The following is a 24,774-nucleotide window of genomic DNA, read 5'->3' on the forward strand; positions in this document are numbered from 1 at the left end:
TTGGTGATAAATATTGCAATATGTATTTGTATGAATGATTTTTATAAGCAATAAGTAGAAGAAATAGAAAACCGTTAACTCAAAAAATATGAAAAATTCACAAAATTACCATTCAAATTATATATGTATGTAAGTAGCATAAGTAAACAGCCAACATTTTTGTAAAGCAATACAACTAAAAACAGCAAAAAAAACCAACTGCAATTGCAATCAACTTATATCAAATTAACAACATAAACAATAAGTACAGTTACTCACAGTCAAAAATATACATAATAAAGTTTTGTCGAAAAAAATACACAATGTGGTCAGACAAGAATATACAAAAAATGGGAAACTTTGTAAGCTTGAAATTTGCATACTAAGGGAGTTCAGAATTTTGTATATATAACTTTGGAAACGTTGCTATAGCAAATATTTGCTACGGATCGTGAGCAACTTTTTTCATTTAAAATTTTTTCTTTGCACTTTTTGATTTGTTTTCACCGATATGAGTGATTTGCTATTCAATATTGAAAAATTAAACTACGGTTTTGATGTTGCGTTTTTGCAATGACGTTGCAAATGCATAAACGTGTATTTTGTTAGTGCAAATTTGCAAAATTGAGCCCCCGATAATATTTTTGTGAAAAAAATTACAAAAAAGTTTTGATAAATATTTTAGCATACATTTGTATTTAAGTAATAAAAAATCAGGTCTGGAAAATAGCTGAAACAATTTTAATTTTGTTTTTGATTTTAATAAAAAATTTAAATAAATTTTTTTTTTTTTTTTTTTTTTTGATTTTAGATAATATGTTATTAAGGTTTTGAATAGAATTTTGGTATACAAAAACGTGAAATGAATTTAAGAAATATACCAAAAAAGTGAAAAAGTAAACAAAACTAAAGTTTTGTGAAATAATTCAATTTGTTTTGCTCGTACCAAAATATTAAGAAATGCACCACTGCACATAAAAATTTTTTTCTAATTTAATAAATGCTGGTTTTGAAAACTTTTTTTTTCATTTTTTTAAATTTTAATTAAAATGTTTCATAAATTTTTTGCTTTTTCGGAATATGTGCGCATTTTCTAAGATATTATATATTTCTTAGGAGTTTTGAGATTACGATAAAAAATTGAAGTTTTTATAAATTATTTCGATGCTCACAGACATCTTTTTAAAAAAAGACTTCATTTTTTAGGTTTGATACTTTTTAAAAATTTGATAAAGAAATTTTTTGATAACTCCTTACTATAATTTTTTGAAAATAAAAAAAAATTTTAAATTTAGGCAAAATTAAAAATTTTTTTCAACTTTAAGTTAATGTTTTACTCAGCTAAAGTTTTTCTAATATATTGACTTTACTTTTAATTAATCTCCATCAAAAATATCGAAATTGTAATTTGACAATTATCATAAAATACCCGAAAGTAACAAAATATTTTATTTTTTATCGCGCCTTATTTTTTTTTGTTTTAAATAAAATATTTTAAAAATATCGAAATATTCAAGAAAGCCTTAGGATTGTGATAAAAAAAATAATGTGTGTTAAATAATTGCTTATCAAAACTTATTCCTCGCATTTTTTTTATACTGATATAATTTGGGTTTTTATTTTACGAAACTAATAAATTATTTACATTTTAAAAATATTCGGAAGTTTCAATTACAAATCATAAATTTTAATGATAAGCTTAGGTGAATTTTTTTATTATTTTTTTATATAAGTAAAGAAAGTTTAAAATATTTCAAACATAAAAAAACAGTACAGTGCTCAAAAACACGTCTATAAACAATTTTAAATTCTTAATAAGTTTTAAAAAATGTTTAGTTATTCTAAGGTTGTTTTTACGGAACCATTTTTTCCATGTTATTTTAATATTTGTGAACAATTTTTGATATGTCCAAGCATGAGGAAAAAAACAAAATTTTCAAAATGTTGCAATGTTGGGCTCATTCAATAATTTGACAGACCGAAAAAACAATTAAAGTAGTTTTACAATTTTATAACTTTTTATAAAATCTTCAAATTGTATTAAAAAAAAGTTGATTTTTTAGAAAATTTCAGATATTTGGTTTAAGTTAAATAACGGGATATAAGCTAGAAAAATTGCAGGACTTTCGAAAGAAGGTATCAACTTTAAAATGCATTTTGTTTTAACTTTGACAAACCAAATGAAAACTAAGACAATTCCATTGTTATGAAAGTTGCTAAAATAGCAAAACGTTTTAAAACTCTACGGAAAATGTGTTGCAGTTTATGTTTTTTTTTACCATTAAAAACAAATAAATTAGTTCTCTTTCGAATAAGCAGGGTTAGGTATTAAAACGACAATAAAATACATTTAAAAGAAAAACAGTTTAATGCAAGCGTTTTAAAGGATAGCACACTAAATTTTGACTATGAGTGAACTGCATTATTAAATATATGTAAATATTGTTATGTTTCTTTATACTTTAAAAAATATAAAATTTCATTGCTTACCTTGTAGGAAACTTTGATAGCCATGTCTTACAGCAGTTTGGACGTTTGGGCGCCTGCATATGCACCTCACATTGGCGCAGCTTTTCCAGAGCCATCGGATCGCCGGGATGACGGACCAGTGGCTTCTAAATTGGCATTTGTTTGTTGTTGTGGCGCACATTTTTCCCGAAAAAAGAACGCACATACACACACATTTGTTGTTGATGATTTTGTTGTTGGTTGATGATTTTTTGAATTTTTTTTACAACGATGATAGAGGAAGGTTTTTTGATATTGATTGTTTTTTGTTTGATTGATTAGTTTAAATTGTTTAAAAATTTTTGATTTTGTTTTAAATTTTTTAGGAATTATTTTTGCAAATTTTGAATTTTATTTTATGAAGATTTCAGGTCGTAGTTGATGTCAATATAGAAATGACAAAATGAAACAAATTATGAAATAAAGAATAATTTGAAATGTTAATATTTTTGAATGAGACAATTAATTTTGTGTTAGCCAATTTTTGTTAAAAATAAAAAGGTCGTAAAAAAAATTTTAAATAAGTTTAGGTGTTAAAAATATTTAAGATAAAAAATTGCAAAGTCAACATTACAAGACAAAATTAATTAAAAATTTAATACATTTTTAATAAAAGGTTATAAAATACTTTTAGGGTAAACTATACATTTGGGGTGCGCCTAATTGTACACCTCTCAAACTATTTAAGGGCCTTGTTTGAAAATACTAATGGCCCAACCCTCTTGTTCAATATCTAAAAATATATGCGAGAATCAACAAATAGGTAACCGGGTACCTCAAATAATATGATGTCCACACGGCATCTCTTATTCGTGATTTTCGTCCTTCAACTCCAAACTAAGCGCTGAACTGTGAAAATCGGAGTAGCATACTGGATGGGAGTGGAGTTGGGAATGGGAATGGAAGTGAGATTCGCAACTTATTCTCCTATTCATCTCCAACTCAGCGCTGTACTACAAAAAATTGGAGCAGCAGTTGGAGTAGGAGTGGAATTGGGAATGAAAGTGTGAGTACAATTACAAAGTGAGAAAGTTATAAAAAGGAAAAAGCAAGGAAATGGTTAAGAAAATATTAGTTAACTGATGCTATTGGCTATTGAAAAATATATTAATCAGTCCCAGTATACTTAGCAATTGTTTTTGAAATTCGAAAATACGCATTTTCTGATTTTCTGTCCCTTAATAGGTGACGATGATTTACGAATGTTCCGTGTGGAAAGGCTTATTGGTGAACTACAAAGTAAATTACTTTGAGCCCATTAAAGTATCGCGTGGACATCATATGAATGTTTCCAGGATTTAATATTTGTTTGTAAATAAAAAACAAGTAAGGAAGGTTAAGTTCGGGTATAACCGAACATTACATACTCAGTTGAGAGCTATGGTGACAACATTAGGGAAAATAACCATGTAGGAAAATGAACCGAGGGAAACCCTGGAATGTGTTTTTATGACATGTGTATCAAATGAAAGGCATTAAAAAGTATTTTATGAGGGAGTGGGCCATAGTTCTATAGGTGGACGCCATTTAGGGATATAGCCATAAAGGTGGACCAGGGGTGACTCTAGACTTTGTTTGTACGATATGGGTATCAAATGAAAGGTGTTAATGAGTATTTTTAAAAGGGAGTGGGCCTTCGTTCTATAGGTGTTCACCTTTTCGAGATATCGCCATAAAGGTGGACCAGGGGTGACTTTAGAATATGTTTGTACGATATGGGTATCAAACGAATGGTGTTAATGAGTATTTTTAAAAGGGAGTGGGCCTTCGTTCTATAGGTGTTCACCTTTTCGAGATATCGCCATAAAGGTGGACCAGGGGTGACTTTAGAATATGTTTGTACGATATGGGTATCAAATGAAAGGTGTTAATGGGTATTTTTAAAAGGGAGTGGGCCTTCGTTCTATAGGTGTACCTTTTCGAGATATCGCCATAAAGGTGTACCAGGGGTGACTTTAGAATATGTTTGTACGATATGGGCATCAAACGAATGGTGTTAATGAGTATTTTAAAAGGAAGTGGGCCTCAGTTCTATAGGTGGATGCCGTTTCGAAATATCGCCATAAACGTGGACCAGGGGTGACTCTAGAATGTGTTTGTACGATATGGGTATCAAATTAAAGGTATTAATGAGGGTTTTAAAAGGGAGTGGTGGTTGTTGTATAGGTGGTCGCCTTTTCGAGATATCGCCATAAAGGTGGACCAGGGGTGACTGTAGAATGCGTTTGTACGATATGGGTATCAAATGAAAGGTGTTAATGAGTATTTTAAAAGGGAGTAATCCTTAGTTCCATAGGTGGACGCCGTTTCGAGATATCGCCATAAAGGTGCAGCAGGGGTGACCCTAGAATTTGTTTGTACAATATGGGTATCAAAAGAAAGGTGTTAATGAGTATTTTAAAAGGGAGTAATCTTTAGTTCCATAGGTGGACGCCGTTTCGAGATATCGCCATAAAGGTGGAGCAGGGGTGACCCTAGAATTTGTTTGTACAATATGGGTATCAAAAGAAAGGTGTTAATCAGTATTTTAAAAGGGAGTAATCCTTAGTTCCATAGGTGGACGCCGTTTCGAGATATCGCCATAAAGGTGCAGCAGGGGTGACCCTAGAATTTGTTTGTACAATATGGGTATCAAAAGAAAGGTGTTAATGAGTATTTTAAAAGGGAGTAATCCTTAATTCCATAGGTGGACGCCGTTTCGAGATATCGCCATAAAGGTGGACCAGGGGTGACCCTAGAATTTGTTTGTACAATATGGGTATCAAAAGAAAGGTGTTAATGAGTATTTTAAAAGGGAGTAATCTTTAGTTCCATAGGTGGACGCCGTTTCGAGATATCGCCATAAAGGTGGAGCAGGGGTGACCCTAGAATTTGTTTGTACAATATGGGTATCAAAAGAAAGGTGTTAATGAGTATTTTAAAAGGGAGTAATCCTTAATTCCATAGCTGGACGCCGTTTCGAGATATCGCCATAAAGGTGGATCAGGGGTGACTCTAGAATGTGTTTGTACGATATGCGTATCAAATTAAAGGTATTAATGAGGGTTTTAAAAGGGAGTGGTCGTTGTTGTATAGGTGGCCGCATTTTCGAGATATCGCCATAAAGGTGGGCCAGGGGTGACCCTAGAATTTGTTTGTACAATATGGGCATCAAACGAAAGGTGCTAATGAGTATTTTAAAAGGGAGAGGGCCTTAGTTCTATAGGTGGACGCCGTTTCGAAATATCGCCATAAAGGTGGACCAGGGGTGACTCTAGAATGTGTTTGTACGATATGGGTATCAAATTAAAGGTATTAATGAGGGTTTTAAAAGGGAGTGGTGGTTGTTGTATAGGTGGTCGCATTTTCGAGATATCGCCATAAAGGTGGACCAGGGGTGACCCTAGAATTTGTTTGTACAATATGGGTATCAAACGAAAGGTGTTAATGAGTATTTTAAAAGGGAGTGGGCCTTAGTTCTATAGGTGGACGCCGTTTCGAAATATCGCCATAAAGGTGGACCAGGGGTGACTCTAGAATGTGTTTGTACGATATGGGTATCAAATTAAAGGTATTAATGAGGGTTTTAAAAGGGAGTGGTGGTTGTTGTATAGGTGGTCGCATTTTCGAGATATCGCCATAAAGGTGGACCAGGGGTGACCCTAGAATTTGTTTGTACAATATGGGTATCAAAAGAAAGGTGTTAATGAGTATTTTAAAAGGGAGTAATCCTTAGTTCCATAGGTGGACGCCGTTTCGAGATATTGCCATAAAGGTGGGCCAGGGATGATTCTAGAATTCGTTTGTGCAATATGGGTATCAAACGAAAGGAGTTAATGAGTATTTTAAAAGGGAGTAATCCTTAGATCCATAGGTGGACGCCGTTTCGAGATATCGCCATAAAGGTGGACCAGGGGTGACCCTAGAATTTGTTTGTACAATATGGGCATCAAACGAAAGGTGTTAATGAGTATTTTAAAAGGGAGTGGGCCTTAGTTCTATAGGTGGACGCCGTTTCGAAATATCGCCATAAAGGTGGACCAGGGGTGACTCTAGAATGTGTTTGTACGATATGGGTATCAAATTAAAGGTATTAATGAGGGTTTTAAAAGGGAGTGGTGGTTGTTGTATAGGTGGTCGCATTTTCGAGATATCGCCATAAAGGTGGACCAGGGGTGACCCTAGAATTTGTTTGTACAATATGGGTATCAAAAGAAAGGTGTTAATGAGTATTTTAAAATGGAGTAATCCTTAGTTCCATAGGTGGACGCCGTTTCGAGATATTGCCATAAAGGTGGGCCAGGGATGATTCTAGAATTCGTTTGTGCAATATGGGTATCAAACGAAAGGAGTTAATGAGTATTTTAAAAGGGAGTGGGCCTTAGTTCTATAGGTGGACGCCTTTTCGAGGTATCGCAATAAAGGTGGACCAGGGGTGACTCTAGACTTTGTTTGTACGATATGGGTATCAAATGGAAGGTGTTAATGAGTATTTTTAAAAGGCAGTGGGCCTTCGTTCTATAGGTGTTCACCTTTTCGAGATATCACCATAAAGGTGGACCAGGGGTGACTTTAGAATATGTTTGTACGATATGGGTATCAAATGAAAGGTGTTAATGAGTATTTTAAAAGGGCGTGGGGTTTAGTTCTATAGGTGGACCGTTTTCGAGATATCGCCATAAAGTTGGACAAGGGGTGACTTTAGAATGAGTTTGTACGATATGGGTATCAAATTAAAGGTATTAATGAGAGTTTTAAAAGGGAGTGGTGGTAGTTGTATGTGAAGGCGTTTTCCAGATATCGACCAAAATGTGGACCAGGGTGACCCAAAACATCAAATGTTGGATACCGCTAATTTATTTATACACATATGTAATACCTGCCAAGATTTCAAGGGTTTTTTATTTCGCACTGCAGAACTTTTTCATTTTCTTCTACTTAATATGGTAGGTGTCACAACCATTTTACAAAGTTTTTTCGCGTCAATAAACCAATCCAATTACCATGTTTCATCCCTTTTTTCGTATTTGGTATAGAATTATGGCATTTTTTTCATTTTTCGTAATTTTCCATATCGAAAAAGTGGGCATGGTCATTGTCGGACTTCGTTCATTGTTCATACCAAAATAAAGTGAGTTCAAGTAAGCACGTGAACTAAGTTCATTAAAGATATGTCGATTTTTGCTCAAGTTATCGTGTTAACGGCCATGCGGAAGGACAGGCGGATGACTTTGTATAAAAACTGGGCGTGGCATCAACCGATTTCTCCCATTTTCACAGAAAACAGTTAACGTCAAAAAATCTATACCCCTACCAAATTTCAAAAGGATTGGTTAATTTTTGTTCGAGTTATAGCGTTAAAAGTATCCTAGACAAATTAAATGAAAAATGGCGGAGCCACGCCCATTTTGAAATTTTCTTTTATTTTTGTATTTTGTTGCACCATGTCATTACTGGAGTTGAATGTTGACATAATTTATTTATATACTGTATATTCAATTTTTTGTAAAAATTTTACTTTAAAAAAATTTTTTTTTAAAAGTGGGCGTGGTCCTTCTCCGATTTTGCTAATTTTTATTAAGCGTACATATAGTAATAGGAGTAACGTTCCTGCCAAATTTCATCATGATATCTTCAACGACTGCCAAATTACAGCTTGCAAAAGTTTTATATTACCTTCTTTTAAAAGTGGGCGGCGCCACGCCCATTGTCCAAAATTTTACTAATTTTCTATTCTGCATCATAAGTTCAACTCATCTATCAAGTTTCGTCGCTTTATCTGTCTTTTGTAATGAATTATCGCACTTTTTCGGATTTTCGAAATTTTCGATATCGAAAAAGTGGGCGTGGTTATAGTCCGATTTCGTTCATTTTAAATAGCGATCTGAGATGAGTGCTCAGGAACCTACATACCAAATTTTATCAAGACAACGCAAAATTTACTCAAGTTATCGTGTTAACGGACGGACGGACGGACGGACATGGCTCAATCAAATTTTTTTTCGATCCTGATTATTTTGATATATGGAAGTCTATATCTATCTCGATTCCTTTATATATGTACAACCAACCATTATCCAATCAAACTTAATATACTCTGTGAGCTCTGCTCAACTGAGTATAATTATCCGTAAGACACACTTAGGAGAATAAAGGTGCCTAGCACGTGATTGCTGATTTCCATATGCAATGACGGCCCGTAATTTTGTGGCCAAGCTCAATTACAAAATATAAGTTAGGTTAGGTAGTAGCTGCTCTGGTAGGGGAAGCTCACTAGGACAGCATGACGTCCCTTGTGATACCCCATAAAATAACGGTGAATTAGTTATAGCTACTTAGAGAATCGTTACGTAGCAACGGTATAGTTTCGAATGAGACCGATCTCAACCTGGGAGAGCCAAGTGAGTCGTGATCTAAATACTTTCGCTTAGTTCTGGCGAAAGCTGGGTAATCAACTCTTCATCCTTCATACAGCTGAAACAGGTTGGGGTTTCCAGTATATTGAGACGTACCGCATGGACTCCCATTGAACAGTGCCTCGTCAAAACCACAATGAACATTAAAAGATGAGCCTAAGTGAACTCAATTAGGTCTTGATCAATATCTTGCTACCCTGCAAGAGATGGTGTCCGCTTGGTTATCAGAGTAGATGTTAAACTTCCTAACCGTAGTAGCACTGGATATTATTTCATTGAACATTATAGAATCTTAAAACCAAAATTTAAATTTAACTAAAAGTGAGTGAATAAGCGTTTGTGAGTAAAATACGTACATATGTATTAGTGTATTAGACGTTCTCAATAAAAAAAAAAATCGTCGTACATCCCCAATATAAATAAAATGATTTATTCAAATCAGGTTTTCAAAGAAGAAAAAAGAAAGCAGCTGAGCGTAAGAGTCGCAATATGAGTTGCACTTAAATTTCACGGCGCTAAAAAAATATTTCCTACATACTTGGGACAACATCTTTTTTAGGGAGTATTCTCGATGTTGATGGTCTTTTGCCAGATATATGTAGATCCAGTACGTTCCGATCACAAGCAACATTAAGGTACTAGTCCGACCATCTCAGGAACAATTAAATTTGACCACATTGAACCTTCTACGCCTTCCCGCCACACAACCCCTAGTACAATGAGGAACTTGGAGTCGGCATATGATCTCCTGCAAATATGTGCATGATACATTGTGGAAGCTGCCAACTGCGCTTATCAACACCTTTAAGTCCCATTTAAATCACCTGATAAAGTTAAGTAAAAAAAATAAAAAAATAAATGTAAGGCGCGATAACCTCCGAAGAGATCTAAGGCCGAACTTCTCTTCCAATTTGCGTCGCGCTCCTCTTGATTTTCCATACAAAGTGGCCGGACGGGACCTACATGTTTTATGCCGACTCCGAACGGCATCTGCAAGGCAGATGAGTTTTCACTGAGAGCTTTTCATGGCAGAAAATACACCCGGAGCGCTTGCCAAACACTGCCGAGGGGCGACCCCGCTTAGGAAAATTTTCTTCTAATTGAAAAACCTTATTTCTAAAATTTTGATGTTGCTTTGCCCGGGAGTTGAACCCAGGGCATACGGTGTGATAGGCGGAGCACGCTACCATCACACCACGGTGGCCGCCATAAAGTTAAGTAAGTTAAACTTATTTCCGAACTCTTATATATTAATTTATTATTTGAGGTGTTTCTTCCACTGTGAGATCAAATTTTCACGAATTGCTTCACAAAATTCAAACTTATATCGACTTCTTTGTAGGAATAAAAGAGAGACATATAATACTTACTTACTTTTGTATATTCGTATATTTACATATGAGACAAAAAAGGCGCCCAACGTGGGGCTCACTATTATAGCATTGATCAGAGGGGGCGACATTTAAACGATAGTTTAGTGGATAGCTCCGTCTGAAGGAATATGAGCTGTAGTGCATTTTTTGAAGAGTACAGTAACTCACTTAGTGAATTAAGTTGAATATCAATAGACTGAATATTGAAAATAAAAAAAGTTTAACAAAATTGCAGAAACGGCCAGCGATTTTCGAAGGTTATGTATGGAATACATGAAATGTCCTTGAAGGGATTCCATGTGATGGATATTTTACTTGGATGGATGCTTTTAATTTATTTAAGTACCTTTTCAGGTTTCACATCATGAAGGGATTAGGAGTCACGCCACCTAGATAGGAGAGTCACTGCCTTGCCAGAGCGACGCGTTCGCAGATAATGTGAATTGGCGTTTCATGCTCGAGCTATCCACATATTTGTGTACCAGATAGATTCAACTTACTTAGATGTTACAGTAGATACAGTGTCCTGTATAGTACCCAGTGAGAGTTCGTAAGTCCTCTCTGCTTAGCTTAATGAGTTTGCTTGATAGTCTTGTTGCTGCGAGTGTAAACAATTTGACCTGTGTTTGAACTGCTTTGTTTCCAGTTACTTTTCTCTAGTAATTCACAAAAGGGGCTCTGGACTATAGAATACTGCTAAAGCACCCCACTTGCTTCGTTCTGCAGAATGAAGAATGGAAAGATGTGATAAATTTATCTAAAAAATATCGCCAAAATTTTTTCCAAATCCCTCTTGCGGCAGCGAAGCGATTGAAGATTTTTTGAAGCCACAGGAATTATAACCTTCTAAAGATAACGAAGGATTGCTTGGAAAAGGATTGAAGCTTTTTCTAAGATAGTTCAGGGTTTCTACTTTTTGCCGGCAAGGCTTTTGACCTAACTTTTTTTTTTACAAAATTTGCTTAAAAAGTTACTTAAAGGAATATGCGCTTTAAAGCTTAAAGAAGCAAATCCGCCAAACTTTCCAGAGCGCTGGCCAATTGATATAACAAAAAAGCCAAGAACGCTAAATATTTTGATAATGATATTCAACAGTTAAGAAAGCCTCAGAAAATGTCTTAAAGTTTTCAGCAGAGGAGGTGCATGATGGGCTCCCATTTATAAAGAATAGAACAAATTTAAAGGTCGTGTGTGGAATTTTAAAAGCGACACTTTTTTCGATCGAAGTCCTTATATAAGCACGATAACCACATACAAAAAAAAAAAAGCTCAAGAAATCTCAAAAAAATTTCGTTTGTTAACCAGTATCCATCTTTCAAGAAAACTGATACGCTTTCTGCTTCCTTTTTTAAGATTTTTTAGCAAACGTGCATAGGGGCGCTCTGGTTTGGCCAAGAAATATACCCAGAATTCCAATGTACAGTGATCCAGATACCGAGAAAAATTTAACATGCAAATGCAACAGCACATTGATCCATATGGATCTCAATGTTGTTGCACTTGCATGTTAAATTTCTATTGAGACGCGAGGATATTTGCGTTTGATTTTTCTTGAGCAACGACCATGTAAGAACACAGTTGGTTAAAAATCAAGGATAAAAGTGACTGTATATATGAGTTTTTTGAATGAAATTTACAATTCTATTTGAGCAAAAGTGTCATTTTTTTCTTTTATTAAGTGCATTTTCAATTCGAATATGTTAATTTTACCAAATTTTCTTCTTAAGCATTGCTGATTGAGCGTTTTATACGAGCGCGCGCTATACGACTTATCTCGAATTTTGTAAGTGACATTTTTTTCTCAGCAAATATGAGGCACATAAGAACGAGAAATAAACATTGAAGAAAATTAACTAGTAAAATCAAAGAGGATAAATATAATAAGAGCCACGAGTCTGCTACGAGTGGCGAGTAACTCGCTGGAAATAAACAAAAATGATGCCTAATGTTTTCTAAGATGGACAGGTTTAATAGTCTCGCATTTATCCATGCCGTGTAGGCACCTTGTGCAACTGTGACTTTTGGAAAGATAATTAATTAGTTAATTAAATACAGTCGGAAAAATAAACACAAATACTCCACCAAAATGTACAGAAGACATTTTATGCACATCTCGCCAAAAAAAAAAAAAAAAAAAATCAGCGACTACCTCGAAGAAAACATTTAGCAAATGGCTACAAGTAACGAGTGACGTCTTTTATTATATTTATCCTCTTTGGTAAAATTAACAAATCAGGTTTTATGTTTTTGATATTGACACATTCAATAAAATTGATCGCATTATGGTTAATTAAACTCATGATCATGATACCACAGAAATCTCTTTTATATCAACAGCTACTGATATTCTAATAAGCAAGAAAATAATGACGAAGTGAGTGATGAGTGGTATAGGAATAGCATGATCTAAGGAATCAGTCATCAGTTTGATTTTTACACATTGTAAGCAATTTTTTTTTTATTGAATCTGCCTTTGCAGAGACATTTCATACTGAGGGGATGTAAGACAATATTTTTTCCGATACGTTCTAATGTGTTTAGACCAGGGTTGTGCGTTTACAACATTTTTTGGATTGTTTACACTTTCATTGTAAACAATTATAAATAATGTAAACAATTGTAAACATTTACAAGCATATGTATGTCATTTCAACTTATATTGTAAACTGTCAAGTCAATCAGATCGATTTGAAAGGTCCAAAAAGTTACTTTTTATTTATTATAAAATGAAAATTGACTAAAAAAAAACGAAGAATCGGACAGTGAAAATGAAAAAAAAAAAAATATTAAAATAATAAATATTAAAGCGTATTTTTTTATTATTTTTTCAATCTTGGAAAACTGTTTGAAAAATATTGAAAATGCTTAGTTAATAGTAGATTATTTCTGACTCATAAAAAAAGCCAAAAAATGAATTGTTTACAAAAATGAATTGTTTACGTAAACAATTAGATTGTAAACAATTACATTATTTACATGTAAACAATTGCTGTAAACAATGTAAACAGTTTACAGGCCCAACCCTGGTTTAGACTATATAAGTAACAAATTTTTGACAAATACCATTGCGAATGTCGCATTACTGTCTGTGTCGAGCAAATCTGAAGCAGCATCTAAGCTGGCCTGCTCCAAATCACGACGCTTCTTTTTCATATTCTCCTTATGCATATCTGCGGCCCGATCCGTATATGTTGCATGCGTTAAAAAAATTTTAACAAGAATTTATTTGTTCCACACAAAATTGCGTGTTTGTGTGTGCGTGTGTTTGGTTGCAGAAGTGGAATTATTTATTGTAGAGAATGTTTTTTGATGTGAAAATCAAAATATGACACAGAGCAACAAAAACAATTGTACACAACAACATAGTGTGGTTTATTAATGCAATACAACAACAAATGAAATTTGTTTACAATTATACATAGTGTAAAGATATTTATTTTATAAGTAAACGAAAAAATAAGAAAATTTAATAAAATTTTGTTAGACACAATAGATAGTGCAAAGTATTTATGCCAATTTTGAATTAGAAATATATTTATTAAGTAAGTGCATAGTGTACACACATATACAAGCGCAAATGAGGTATAAAAATAATAATAAAAACAAATTTTAATTTATGCACATTAAGCGGTTTATATACAACATTTCAAGGCACAAGATTGTCAAATTAAAAAAAAATATATATAATCAAAAAGACGTTTAACATGCAATAAAAATATAATTCAAATTTAATTTAAAATTGAAAATTATAAAAATAGGAAATAAACATTTTTTGCAAAGATGTATTGATATGAACGTATCCATAAGCCATGAAACGAGAAAGAAAAAAAGAAGAAAAAAGATTAAAACAAATACACAACGATATTTTTTACAACAGTTATGAAAATTGCAAAAAAAAAAAGAAACAAAAAATGTTTTAAAATGCGTGAATGCGAGTAATGAATTCGTACAATGTTTACATATTTAATGACAATGACAAAGTTACATTCAGTTATTTTTTTCAAATTTATTTTTATATTTGAATTGTATGTGAAACGTGTGTTAATAGTTGCAACATTGTTATTGTTGTTGTTTTTTTTATTTTGCAGTTATTTTATTTATACGAAAGACAGGATGAAATAAGAAAATAAAAATATTTGTATTAGTAGTGTATTCTTAGCGAATACATATTTAAGCTTTATATATTAATTTATAACTATAAAAAAAATTAGTAAAATTTATGTGTCAAAATTAATTAAATTGTCTTTATTTACTTAAAAATGTGTCCCTAAATAATTTGAAATTTATTAAACTACATTTGAACTCGGTAAAATATTTAATACTGTGACGAATATTAGCAACACTAAGGGATACTGTCATCTCTAAGACGATACTAAGCAGTCACTTGTATCTACATCAACAAATCAATCATTATGTCTACACATATGTACATACAGCAACGGAGGGTTACTCACAAAAGTATGCAATCATCAGCAAAGTAGCTCTCACACATACACAAGCATCTATCTGAGATACTCACAAAAGTATGCAATCATTGCGCATATTGCTACGCGAGAAGCTATAAACGTGCATCTGTAGTTTATAGTTGGTGAGTTTATAGCTGGTAAACAAGTAGTAAATTCTAGAAACGCCTAGAAATATGCAAACAAGGAAACCGAACAATATAAAAGCAGCACCAGCTGAGGCATGGGCAATCAGTTTGATTTAATCACGCTATTGGGTGAAGTGTTATTGTGAAGCTCTTTAAAGTAGTCTAATAAAGACCATTTTTTGCATTATTGAATATTGGAGTTATTTATTCAACAGTTTAGTGATTCGAACGTTAGTAGAAGGTTGCAAATAAGCGGAATTTCCCTAAATTCGTTACAATACCTAATACTTAAGCTAATATGCAAACTATTTTTATGTCTTGAATGAACTGTTAAAGGAAGGCGAAGTGACGGCTGGAACATTTCGACTCGACTTCGTACAAATTTCAAGTAATTTTTCCCTAACTAGAAATTTAAGAAGAAGAAATTCGATTTATAACGGATAACAACCGAAATCCAACAACAAAAAAGGCCTTTCTCAGTGAGATGTATTTATTTTTGAATATTTATGACTTGTTGTTTTTATTGTTGTAGTGATAAAGACATTGCCAGAAGGTTTTGGGGAGTGTTATCGATGTTGATGGTCCTTTGCTGAATATTGGCACTAGCCCGACCATCTCGGGAACGATTGAATATGACCACATTGAAACTTGTAAGCCATAACGCCCGCCCAACCCTAATTCTATGAGGATCTTGCGGTTGTCGCAAACTCGTCTGCTAAATATGTGTATGATACAATCATATTTGTAATAGCATTCGCCTCGCGTAGGTGAGTTTGACAAATGAGCTGCGGAACCTGTGAATTGCGCTTATCAACCACTTGAATCTCCGTATATATCGGTCTTTCATATTGATAAATTTTTATTTTAAAATGTTTCCTGAATATCACTGAGATCGTTTAGTGTGATTTATTGCCTACGGGTTTTTTAAAACTTTTTTGCGAACGAATAAGTTTCAGAAATAACAATTTCTCGTCTGCTCTGTTGGAATTATCATCTTATTATAATGTGAGTTTAAAGTCCGTAAATAATTGTTATTCCTCAAAATGTAAACCAGAAAAGCCATATTACGCTCGATTGTATATTTTTGCGGTGATGCAGGGACTATTTCAAGGACCAGGTTTAGATCATTCCTGAACTATTCGGGGATAATTTTGGGAACATTTCGAAACCTTTTCATAGTAAAGTTGGGACTAATCCGGGATTAGTTTGAGATCACTTCGGGGTTATGTTATTTACTATTTCGAAATCAATTTGGGAATGTATTATTGAACATTTCGAGACTATGTCGAGAATTATCTTGATCTCATTCAGGAGTCATTTCGATAAAGAAATAATAATGGGGATAAGTTAGCGCCTATTTCGGGATCATATTGGTACTATGTATTTTAGAATCATTTAACAGGGTTCGGAAATATTTTTTTATGAATACGAAAAATTATCATGCTGTTATTATTATACGATTGTTATCAGCATATCATCAGTTTGTTATCGGCTTGTTAACGATAACAACTATTCCTGACGAGATGTCGGCATATTATTAACGTGTTAACGGTTTATTTTCGAAAAGTTATCGAAAAAATATCGATTTGTTACAAAAATATTATCAGTGTGATATCGAAAAACTTCGATTTGTTATTGAAAAATATCGTTTTTTAACAAGAAAATAAAATATCGATAAATTTGTTATTACTAAACGATATATTCTCCTTAACGAACAAATTTATAACCCTTCCATATCAAATCGCTAAATAGTTTAAAACTCGCCGATAACAAGAATTGTATAACACGCCCATCCCATAAACCGTCGATAACAATTCATAGTTGATGCCCCCAAACAGGGGATTCCCTGGATTGAACTACCGCACGTAGTCATATTTTCTTGTAAGTGCTACTGTATCGAGCTTTCTTCGTGTCAGACAACAGGTGAATTGTAGAAGGCAGCGCAGGAACAGGAGATATCAATGAAGTTAACGTTCCTAATTGATGAAATCGACTGACAAAAGCCAAAACCGAGCCGGAAACGAAACCGGACGGAGAATAATAAATTTGTTATCGAAGTGGTAATGGCTATTTATCGACGGGTTATGGGCATGTTATCCATTTCTTATTGACGAGTTACCGATTTTTTATTCAAGTGTTATAAATTTGTTTACGATATCGATGAGGTATCGGCTTACAACCGATTTATCGGAAAGTTATTGATTTTTATGAAATTATATCGATTTGTTTTTTTACAGTCATCGATTTGCTATCGCAGTATTCTTATCGGCGAATTATCGGTTTGTTATCGGCAACCTAACGATTTTTTATCGAAAAGATAACGAAATTTGCCAATTTATTTTCGATGTTGTCGCAATTTGTTTCAATACTGTTTAAACTTAAGACCAATGGTGTAACAATAATGTGGCAGGGCTGGCAAAATGCCACGGGCCCCCGACCCAAGAGGGCCCCTGTCCAAGAGAATGCGAGCTCAAAAATATTTTTTTACATTGTACTTGAGTATTTTATTTTATTTAAGAAATATATTTACATAAGTTCTGCTTAAAATCCAAAGTGAGACAACTAAAGACCATAATGTTAATAGTTAAGTATTTCAACCAAACTAAACAAAAAGATTTTGATACATTTTAAGAGATGTACACGTTACATGTGAGAGGTTATTGATATACAAACATTGTTTGAAACAATTCAACAAATTTATAATTTGGGCACAGTATCAAAAGATGAAATAAAGCACTTCAGTCTAAAGCCACCGATATTTCAAATGACATAAAACGTTTGAAAATCTGTCTAGAATAATTGGAAAGGTGTAGCCGAAAATTGGTCCATTACCCCTGAATTTTCTAAAACTAGCCAGAGGATGGTAAAACGTCATTTTGATGAGGTTTGCGAAGATGAGCATCTCAAAGATCCGGAAAGTTTGTTCAAAGTGAACATATTTTATTGAATATTGGAGATGTTTATAAACCAACTGAGATCGCGTTTCATTCCAATGAATGGAATTCTTTCAAACTCCAGTTTTTTGCAGCCTTCCACTTTAAAAATTTTAACTGACACTGGTCTTTAAAAAAAAGCTCTAGAATTTGTTGAGATATACACATATGGTCATTAAAATAGCTACTCCCATGTGAGTCCTAATAATTCATTATTTTTTAAGCGAATAGTAACAGATTTGCCATTCTGTGATATTTTTATTTCCAGACTAATAAGACAAATGTAAATAATAATTGAAAAGTATTTTGAAGTTTACACTATTGTCAATATAAACAAAAATAATATTTTTATGTGGCCATTCAAATAGGTACTAAATAGTTTTAGTAATAATTTTACAAAATTTAATGAAATTATTTTAAAAATATGTTTGCAGTCTCCAAGCTGGATCAATAACCACTGTGTCCACCGTTACTATCAATGACTTTTTGCATTCGGTACGGCACAGATCTGATAATCCTGCGGCAGGTCTCTATGGGAGTGGAATACCACAACTCTTTAACCTTTTGCCATAAGTCCGTCTTGTTTTTGAATGTTTCTTTCCCGATTCGCTTCTTTGAGTCTCCCCAAAGGTTTTCAATAGGACTTAGATCAGGTGACTGGCTTGGTCAATCCAGAACGCTTACATTATTTTGGGAAAACCAGTCATGTACAAGCCTTGGGGAGTATTTAGGGTCATTGTCTTGCATAAAAAGCCATCGAAGTGGCATGTTTTCTTCAGCAAAGGGCAACGCCACATCTTGTAGTATATTCCTGTAGACAAATTTATCCATTGTATCCGAGATTAGGTGGATTGGGCCTACTCCGTACCAAGAGAAGCAACCCCAAATCATTATGTATATTACCGCCACCGTCCTTAACTGTTTTTTTCGTGTATCGCGCTGAGAATTCTTTGTCTTTAGGACCCCTATGGAGCTAAACCCTCCCCCCCTCCGTTCGAACTAAGTCATTACGTGCAAGGGTGGGGTATTATACGTGCGAGTTACGTGCATTTTGCACGTAACGGCATACACACGGTATGGTTTTAAATTTTTTATGCCAAAAATTGTCTACTGTGAATATTTTAACCGAATGCATATCGCATTTTTTACAGAAATTGAATTAAATTCACTTTCTTATGGTTAGGAAGCTCTGAAAAATGAAATAAGTGGCATAGAGGGCTCTACTCGGTAAAAACTTAACAGCATATTGTCAGCCCCGTCCTCACTTGTTATAATTCTATTTATATTTTTTAATGTTTTATTATCAGCTGATTACCAAGCTGCCACATCATCATAACAAAAAAATAAAATAAAATTTCCATGTCATTTGATACATACATTACAAATTTCACAATCCGGGTTGCCCAAATAGATTTGGAGCCAAAAAAGGGCAAACATTTTAAAGAGGGCCAAAAAAGGGCTAGGGGCTAAATTTGAAAGTGAAAAACTATTACTTCTTACGATTTCTGTGACTATAGCTAGTGCTGAACTAAAATTGTTCAAAACCTTGTTAAGAAACTCTATGAGACAAGACAGATTATGTAACTTGGCTATTGTGTCTATTGAAAATTCTATAGCCCGATCTTTAAACTTTGATGATGTTATAGACACTTGCGGAACCGAAGTATGGAGAAAAGAGTGTCTTAATAAATATCTTATTGAAATTGAATTGTTATTTTTGTTTCATTGTAAATAAATTCAGGTTTCTGCACTGGGGTAGCATGGTCTATAGACCATTTTCTCTTAACTGCGACATATGCAACGTGTAATTGAATACGCTGAAAATCTCGAAGTTTATTAAAATTAAACTGAGTACAACGTGACGATTTTTATTTATTGAATCAAAAGAATTTGCCACGGGCCCCATATGGTATAGTTACGCTACTGCTTAAGAGACAGCTGTAGTTCCTTCGATAAGACACCAATAAGACGTCGATGGCTCGACGATAAAAAATCGATATATGATAAGAAGCCACAAAGCTCTTCTCAAATATTCCAAAACTATTTCTTTATGTCAAAGTCAACCCTCTTGAGCTTTGGGCGGGCTCTAGTTAATTGGAAAACATAACTTTTTTAGACGTACACCTGTAAGTTTACACTTCACAAGTACTTGGTAGTTATGGGTAGAAACTGAAGCCCCGACAGTCAGTTAAGTGCAAGGAAAAATTGTACACAAAAGTCAACTGTATTGTTGGTTTTCGTGTATTCATAATAGATTTTGCCATATATTCTATAAAATATTCTCAGTTATCGATTTAACTGGAGCTGTTCACCATGTGTTCGTCAAAGCGAAAATGTCAAATTAAGCCATCTGAAGGATTGACATCGTCGAGATAAGTTCTAGAGTAAATATTTAGTTACTTTGTGCAAAGTATTTCGATTCGACATTATTACGCGAAACTCTCGCTAAATCCGACTGTTTGTCATTATAATTGTATCAGATTCCAACATAAAAGAGAAAATGTTAAGCTTTTCCCACGAAGTTGCAGTTTTAAAAGTTAATGCTTCCGATGACGAATAGGGAGAAGCTAAAGTGATCAGCTCAGGTCTTAGCGATATTGGCTATTTAAAATTCAATTATCTTGCCATTACAACAATATTAGGTTTTGGTGACAACGTAAATTTGGAACTGTGATTTTCGTTTTTTATGCGAACAACACCCATAACATTAATTTTGCTAAATTGACACTTTCTGAATTAATTAATTAACAAAAAAAATTTCTTTTCACCAAGTTCGAATGTAATTCAATAAATGTATAAGGTATTTAAAAAACTATTAGTATTGTTAAAATGAATGAAGTTAAAATATAGTCCCTTTTTGCTTGTTAATGTTTGCTAATTTGTTTAGTATATTTTCTGTTTTGAAATAATTAATTCTAACCTAAAATATTGTATAATATATATTTAATATGTTAGGCACACTCAAAGAAAAAATCGTTCTAAAACGAACGGAACAAGTTCAAAATTAAGAACATTCGTTGACAAAAGTTTGTTAAGTACGTTTTTTCTTAACTCGGTCCGATGGGCTTATTTCAGGAACCGTTTTTCCAAGCACACGGTTCGTATTTTATGACCAGTTGGGTATTGATGTGTGAACCTTCTGAGCTCATTTCAAGCACTACATGGGCTTGATTTAAGATTTTTTGCTCTCACGCTTCGAGAACGGTTTGTGTTTGATCTTAGGGGGGAGCGGGAAGGTACTTTTGTCAATTAGTACCCATTTATTTATTTTTTTTTATTAATAATAATTTTTTTGTCATTAATAAAAAATATTAATAACAAAAAAACTATTATTAAAATCGAAAAATAAATTCAAGAATGAAAAAACGCATAATATGAATTTTTCATAAATTTCTCTTATTGAGAAATTCTTATTTGATGACGCAATCTGAATAATATTTAAAATATTTCATAACAAGTTTGAGAATTACATGTACATATGTGAATGGGACTGAACGAAAAATGAGAGTTAAAAAAAATAGAACACAAAAAAATTGTTTTAAAAAACTTCAAAGTTTGACGGTGATCGAATTCGCGCCACACGATCGCAATCGCAACATCACAGCCGCTGAGCCACCACAACGGCTTGGTAGCTCGTATCAAATTTCGTATTAAAGCCGGAGTCATTGGTGCCGTATGTTGTATCGCTGTATCCGTATCACTAACGTAATCAGCTGTTTATCGTTACGACGGTAAATCAAAACCCAATTGGTTTGCTACGATACAGTTACGAACTTAGCGGCACCAATAATCGATTGCATTGATTCTCATAAGATTGGTCGAATCAGCTGTTATAAGGTTACCGATACGGTTATCGATAAAGCACCAATGTCTCCAGCTTTAACATTGTAGTGCACACGAATTGTACCGTTTTTTTTTTTTTTTTTTTTTTTTGAACTTAATTTAAGAACATTGTTCTTAATTTAAGAACATCGTTCTCATTAATAGAACATTTGTTCATATTTTAATACCAACCGTTCTATTTTCAAGAAAATGGTGTCAGTTCAAGAACAAGGTTGTTGTTTTAAGAACAGGTCGTTCGTTTTTCAAGAACAAAAAGGTAAGAACATGAAAATCTTGAATTGAGTCCGGTAGTGCTGGATTTTAGAACGGCGTTTTTCTCTGAGTGTATATTGTTTGTTGTTTTGTGTTAATAAAACAATTGCGGTGTATTCTTGTTAACATACTGTTAGTTTCGTAAACTTGCTGGAGTGTACTGAGAGTGTAGAGTGTATAAAGTGTGTGTATAAAATGTTGGTTAATTTATTTTTGGCACATATCTACCAGTTAGTTTAACTAATTAATTTTTTATGTTTTTGTTGCACACACTCACACAAATGTACTAGTTAGTAATATTTTTAATTTTTTGTGTTGTTTTTTGTATGTTGTCATTATTTGCAATTATACACACACACATTCAAATATAAATATGTGAAGAAAAAATAAACAAAATACACCATCAATTAATTAAAATACATTTAATAAGAAGCATATAAAATTTCAATTACTAGCTTTATTCAAACCTGAACGGGAGGCATAATTCACCAGCGCAAATTCAAGTAAAGCGCCAAAAACAAACGTCAAACAGACGCCGGTCCAAACGTCAATCGCCTTCGTATAGGATACGGGCGGAAGTGAGGCGTTAATGCCAGATGTTTGTGTTGCCATAGTGAGTAGCGTAGTGACACCTATATTAAGCGACAATTGAGTTGTCACATTGTGAGAGAAATGGGAGATAATTATTAATATTCTGTATGCATGTATTTTTTTAAATAATATTAATTAACAGTAACGCATTAGTCAAAATGAAAATGTAATACTGAATAATAAAAAAAATCTATAAAAACGTTAAGCAAGAACACATAACATAACTCTATTTTTTTGAAGTTTTTTTAATAACATTAAATTATAATTATATACACTAAATCATATTTGCGTTGTATGGCATAACAAAATACTACAGTTTTTCATTGTATGTTTACTTTCCTCATAAAAAAAAGTTGTGGTTTTATTACATGTGTACACAAAATTACGATATTTTAAAAGCATTATTTGTTTTTTTTTTTGTGTTTGAATTTAATTTGCATTTACGCTTACAAAACCCGTTTTAACAAATTTTTTGTCATTTTCTTTCGTAGCTTTTCCGACAGGGTGCATAGTTGATGTAATGGAACGTTATGCCGTCATGGCTTGTCAAATTGGTTTGGGCACTTAAGCTAAGGCCACATTGAGCTGCACTACACTGCGCTTCACTTTTTTGCCTATTTGATCAACGTGGCCGCGAAGCGCAGTGTTGCTGCCGCTAGGTGTGAATTTCTTCATAAGAATACATGCGAAGAATATTTTGCAGCGCAGTGTAGTGCAGCTCAGTGTGGTCTAAGCTTTACTGGTTGCGGCGTTGTGACATATTCTGAGCGCAATACCACTGTGCTAATCGATAATAATAACCTAAACTGAAAAACTCGTCGAGGAAAAGATTTGTAGAATAATAGAGAATCCCATGTTAGAACACTAGAAAGAAATCAAAGTTGCTACAAAAGATGCAACAAATATAGCAGATTCGAACAAAATGAAGCCATCGGCGATTCCAACACCTAATGCACTACCAAAAATTCACAAGTTGGACACTCCAATGAGGCCAAGGAGGCACGGCTGAATACCAGCAAGAAATCAGAGCAGCAATTAACTATGCAACAAATATACCAGATTCAAACATGACATATACATTAGTCCAAAGTGAAGCTTTCGGCTCCTCCACTTATTGCGCTACCAAAAATTCACAAGCCAGATATTAAATTAGGCCATCATCAACAATTTTGAATGATACACTGGAACTAAGGGACGAATACGCAATAACTAACACAACAGTACTAATAGGAAACTTGTTATCATTGAGCTGACAAAGAGCAACCAAATAAAAGATCAGGGCCAGTATCGTGTTATACGATCCGTGATGGAAATCAATTTTTTAATCGGATTATGGAAATATGTGAAATGGTGGGTACCAGTACACATTAGATCCATAACTTATAATAATTTTTATCTTTTAGAAGATTCATATTTATAGTTTGAGTGAAATTTCTTTTCGATACGTGATCGTATAACACGAAACCTCGAATCACCCACAATATCATAAAATTATAGCATTAAGGCACTTGGTAAAATGCTTGAAAGAACACCTCTTACTAAGAAATGAACGCAGACGGAATCGTGGAGAACAAAGAAGAATTAATGAAAAAGGAAGTACAAACACTTTGACGACGATGACATATCGTCGCCCGCTTGCCAGAAGCATGAATGTGCCAAAATGAAAATGTTGGGAAATCGAGTTTCAAAGTTTATTGCTCCCTCAAAATTAGCAGAATACGTTCCTAGTGTAAAAATGTACTTATATATTATATTCACACCTTGCTCTTTTAACTGAGATAATTGTTCTGCTTGCATCCCTCCTATTCTCCGAGATTTAGCATATTGATTTTTCTGGCAAAACAAAAATTTAAAAAGTTGATTTAATTTGTTGTTAACAGATCTATACAAAAAAATTAAAAGTAGTCGGATCAGGTAAATCGGCTCATGCTTTCTATGCATTTTGATGCGCTGAATCGGAATACGCTATATGAATTGGCCCAACTGGTCATAGTATGGCCTTAAGCTCAAAAGATTCGGAGCATCACAGTACTAGGGGCTTTGACATATCGAAAGTATGTATGTAAATAAAAAAGTTTAACATTCAATTCACTTTCATATACACTAATGTGTTTTTATTCAAGATATTATTGCAAACTTAGAACTAGTTATTATTCTCATCAGAATCAGAATCTACTGAAACGTTGGGTTCGGGTAAAGCGTTTCCCTCAAGATTTTAATAAAAATAATGATATTCTTTTGGTATAACCAGTTTTTCACACAATTTTTTCAAGTATTCTAGTTTCGATTGGGAAGACGCAACGGCTTCG

General features: G+C 33.5%; 1 protein-coding gene across 35 annotated transcripts in view; it reads right to left on the reverse strand.

Annotated features, from left to right (window-relative positions):
• GluClalpha (glycine receptor alpha 1) overlaps nt 1-24,774 on the reverse strand; it is a 182,633-nt gene that overhangs the window by 7,261 nt on the left and 150,598 nt on the right. For 27 of the 35 annotated variants that reach the window (XM_067756994.1, XM_067757005.1, XM_067756841.1 and 24 more), the window contains 3 exons: nt 22,327-22,506; nt 13,319-13,425; nt 2,470-2,594 (listed from right to left, as the gene is read on the reverse strand). In XM_067756994.1, coding sequence (XP_067613095.1) covers nt 2,470-2,594; nt 13,319-13,425; nt 22,327-22,506 — 412 coding nt within the window. The remainder of the gene's footprint in view (nt 1-2,469; nt 2,595-13,318; nt 13,426-22,326; nt 22,507-24,774) is intronic. The other 8 variants (XM_067756948.1, XM_067756972.1, XM_067756912.1 and 5 more) reach the window with 1 other exon arrangement.

Source organism: Eurosta solidaginis, chromosome 1 (assembly GCF_040869045.1).
Source record: "Eurosta solidaginis isolate ZX-2024a chromosome 1, ASM4086904v1, whole genome shotgun sequence".
In the NCBI taxonomy this organism is placed as follows: domain Eukaryota; kingdom Metazoa; phylum Arthropoda; class Insecta; order Diptera; family Tephritidae; genus Eurosta; species Eurosta solidaginis.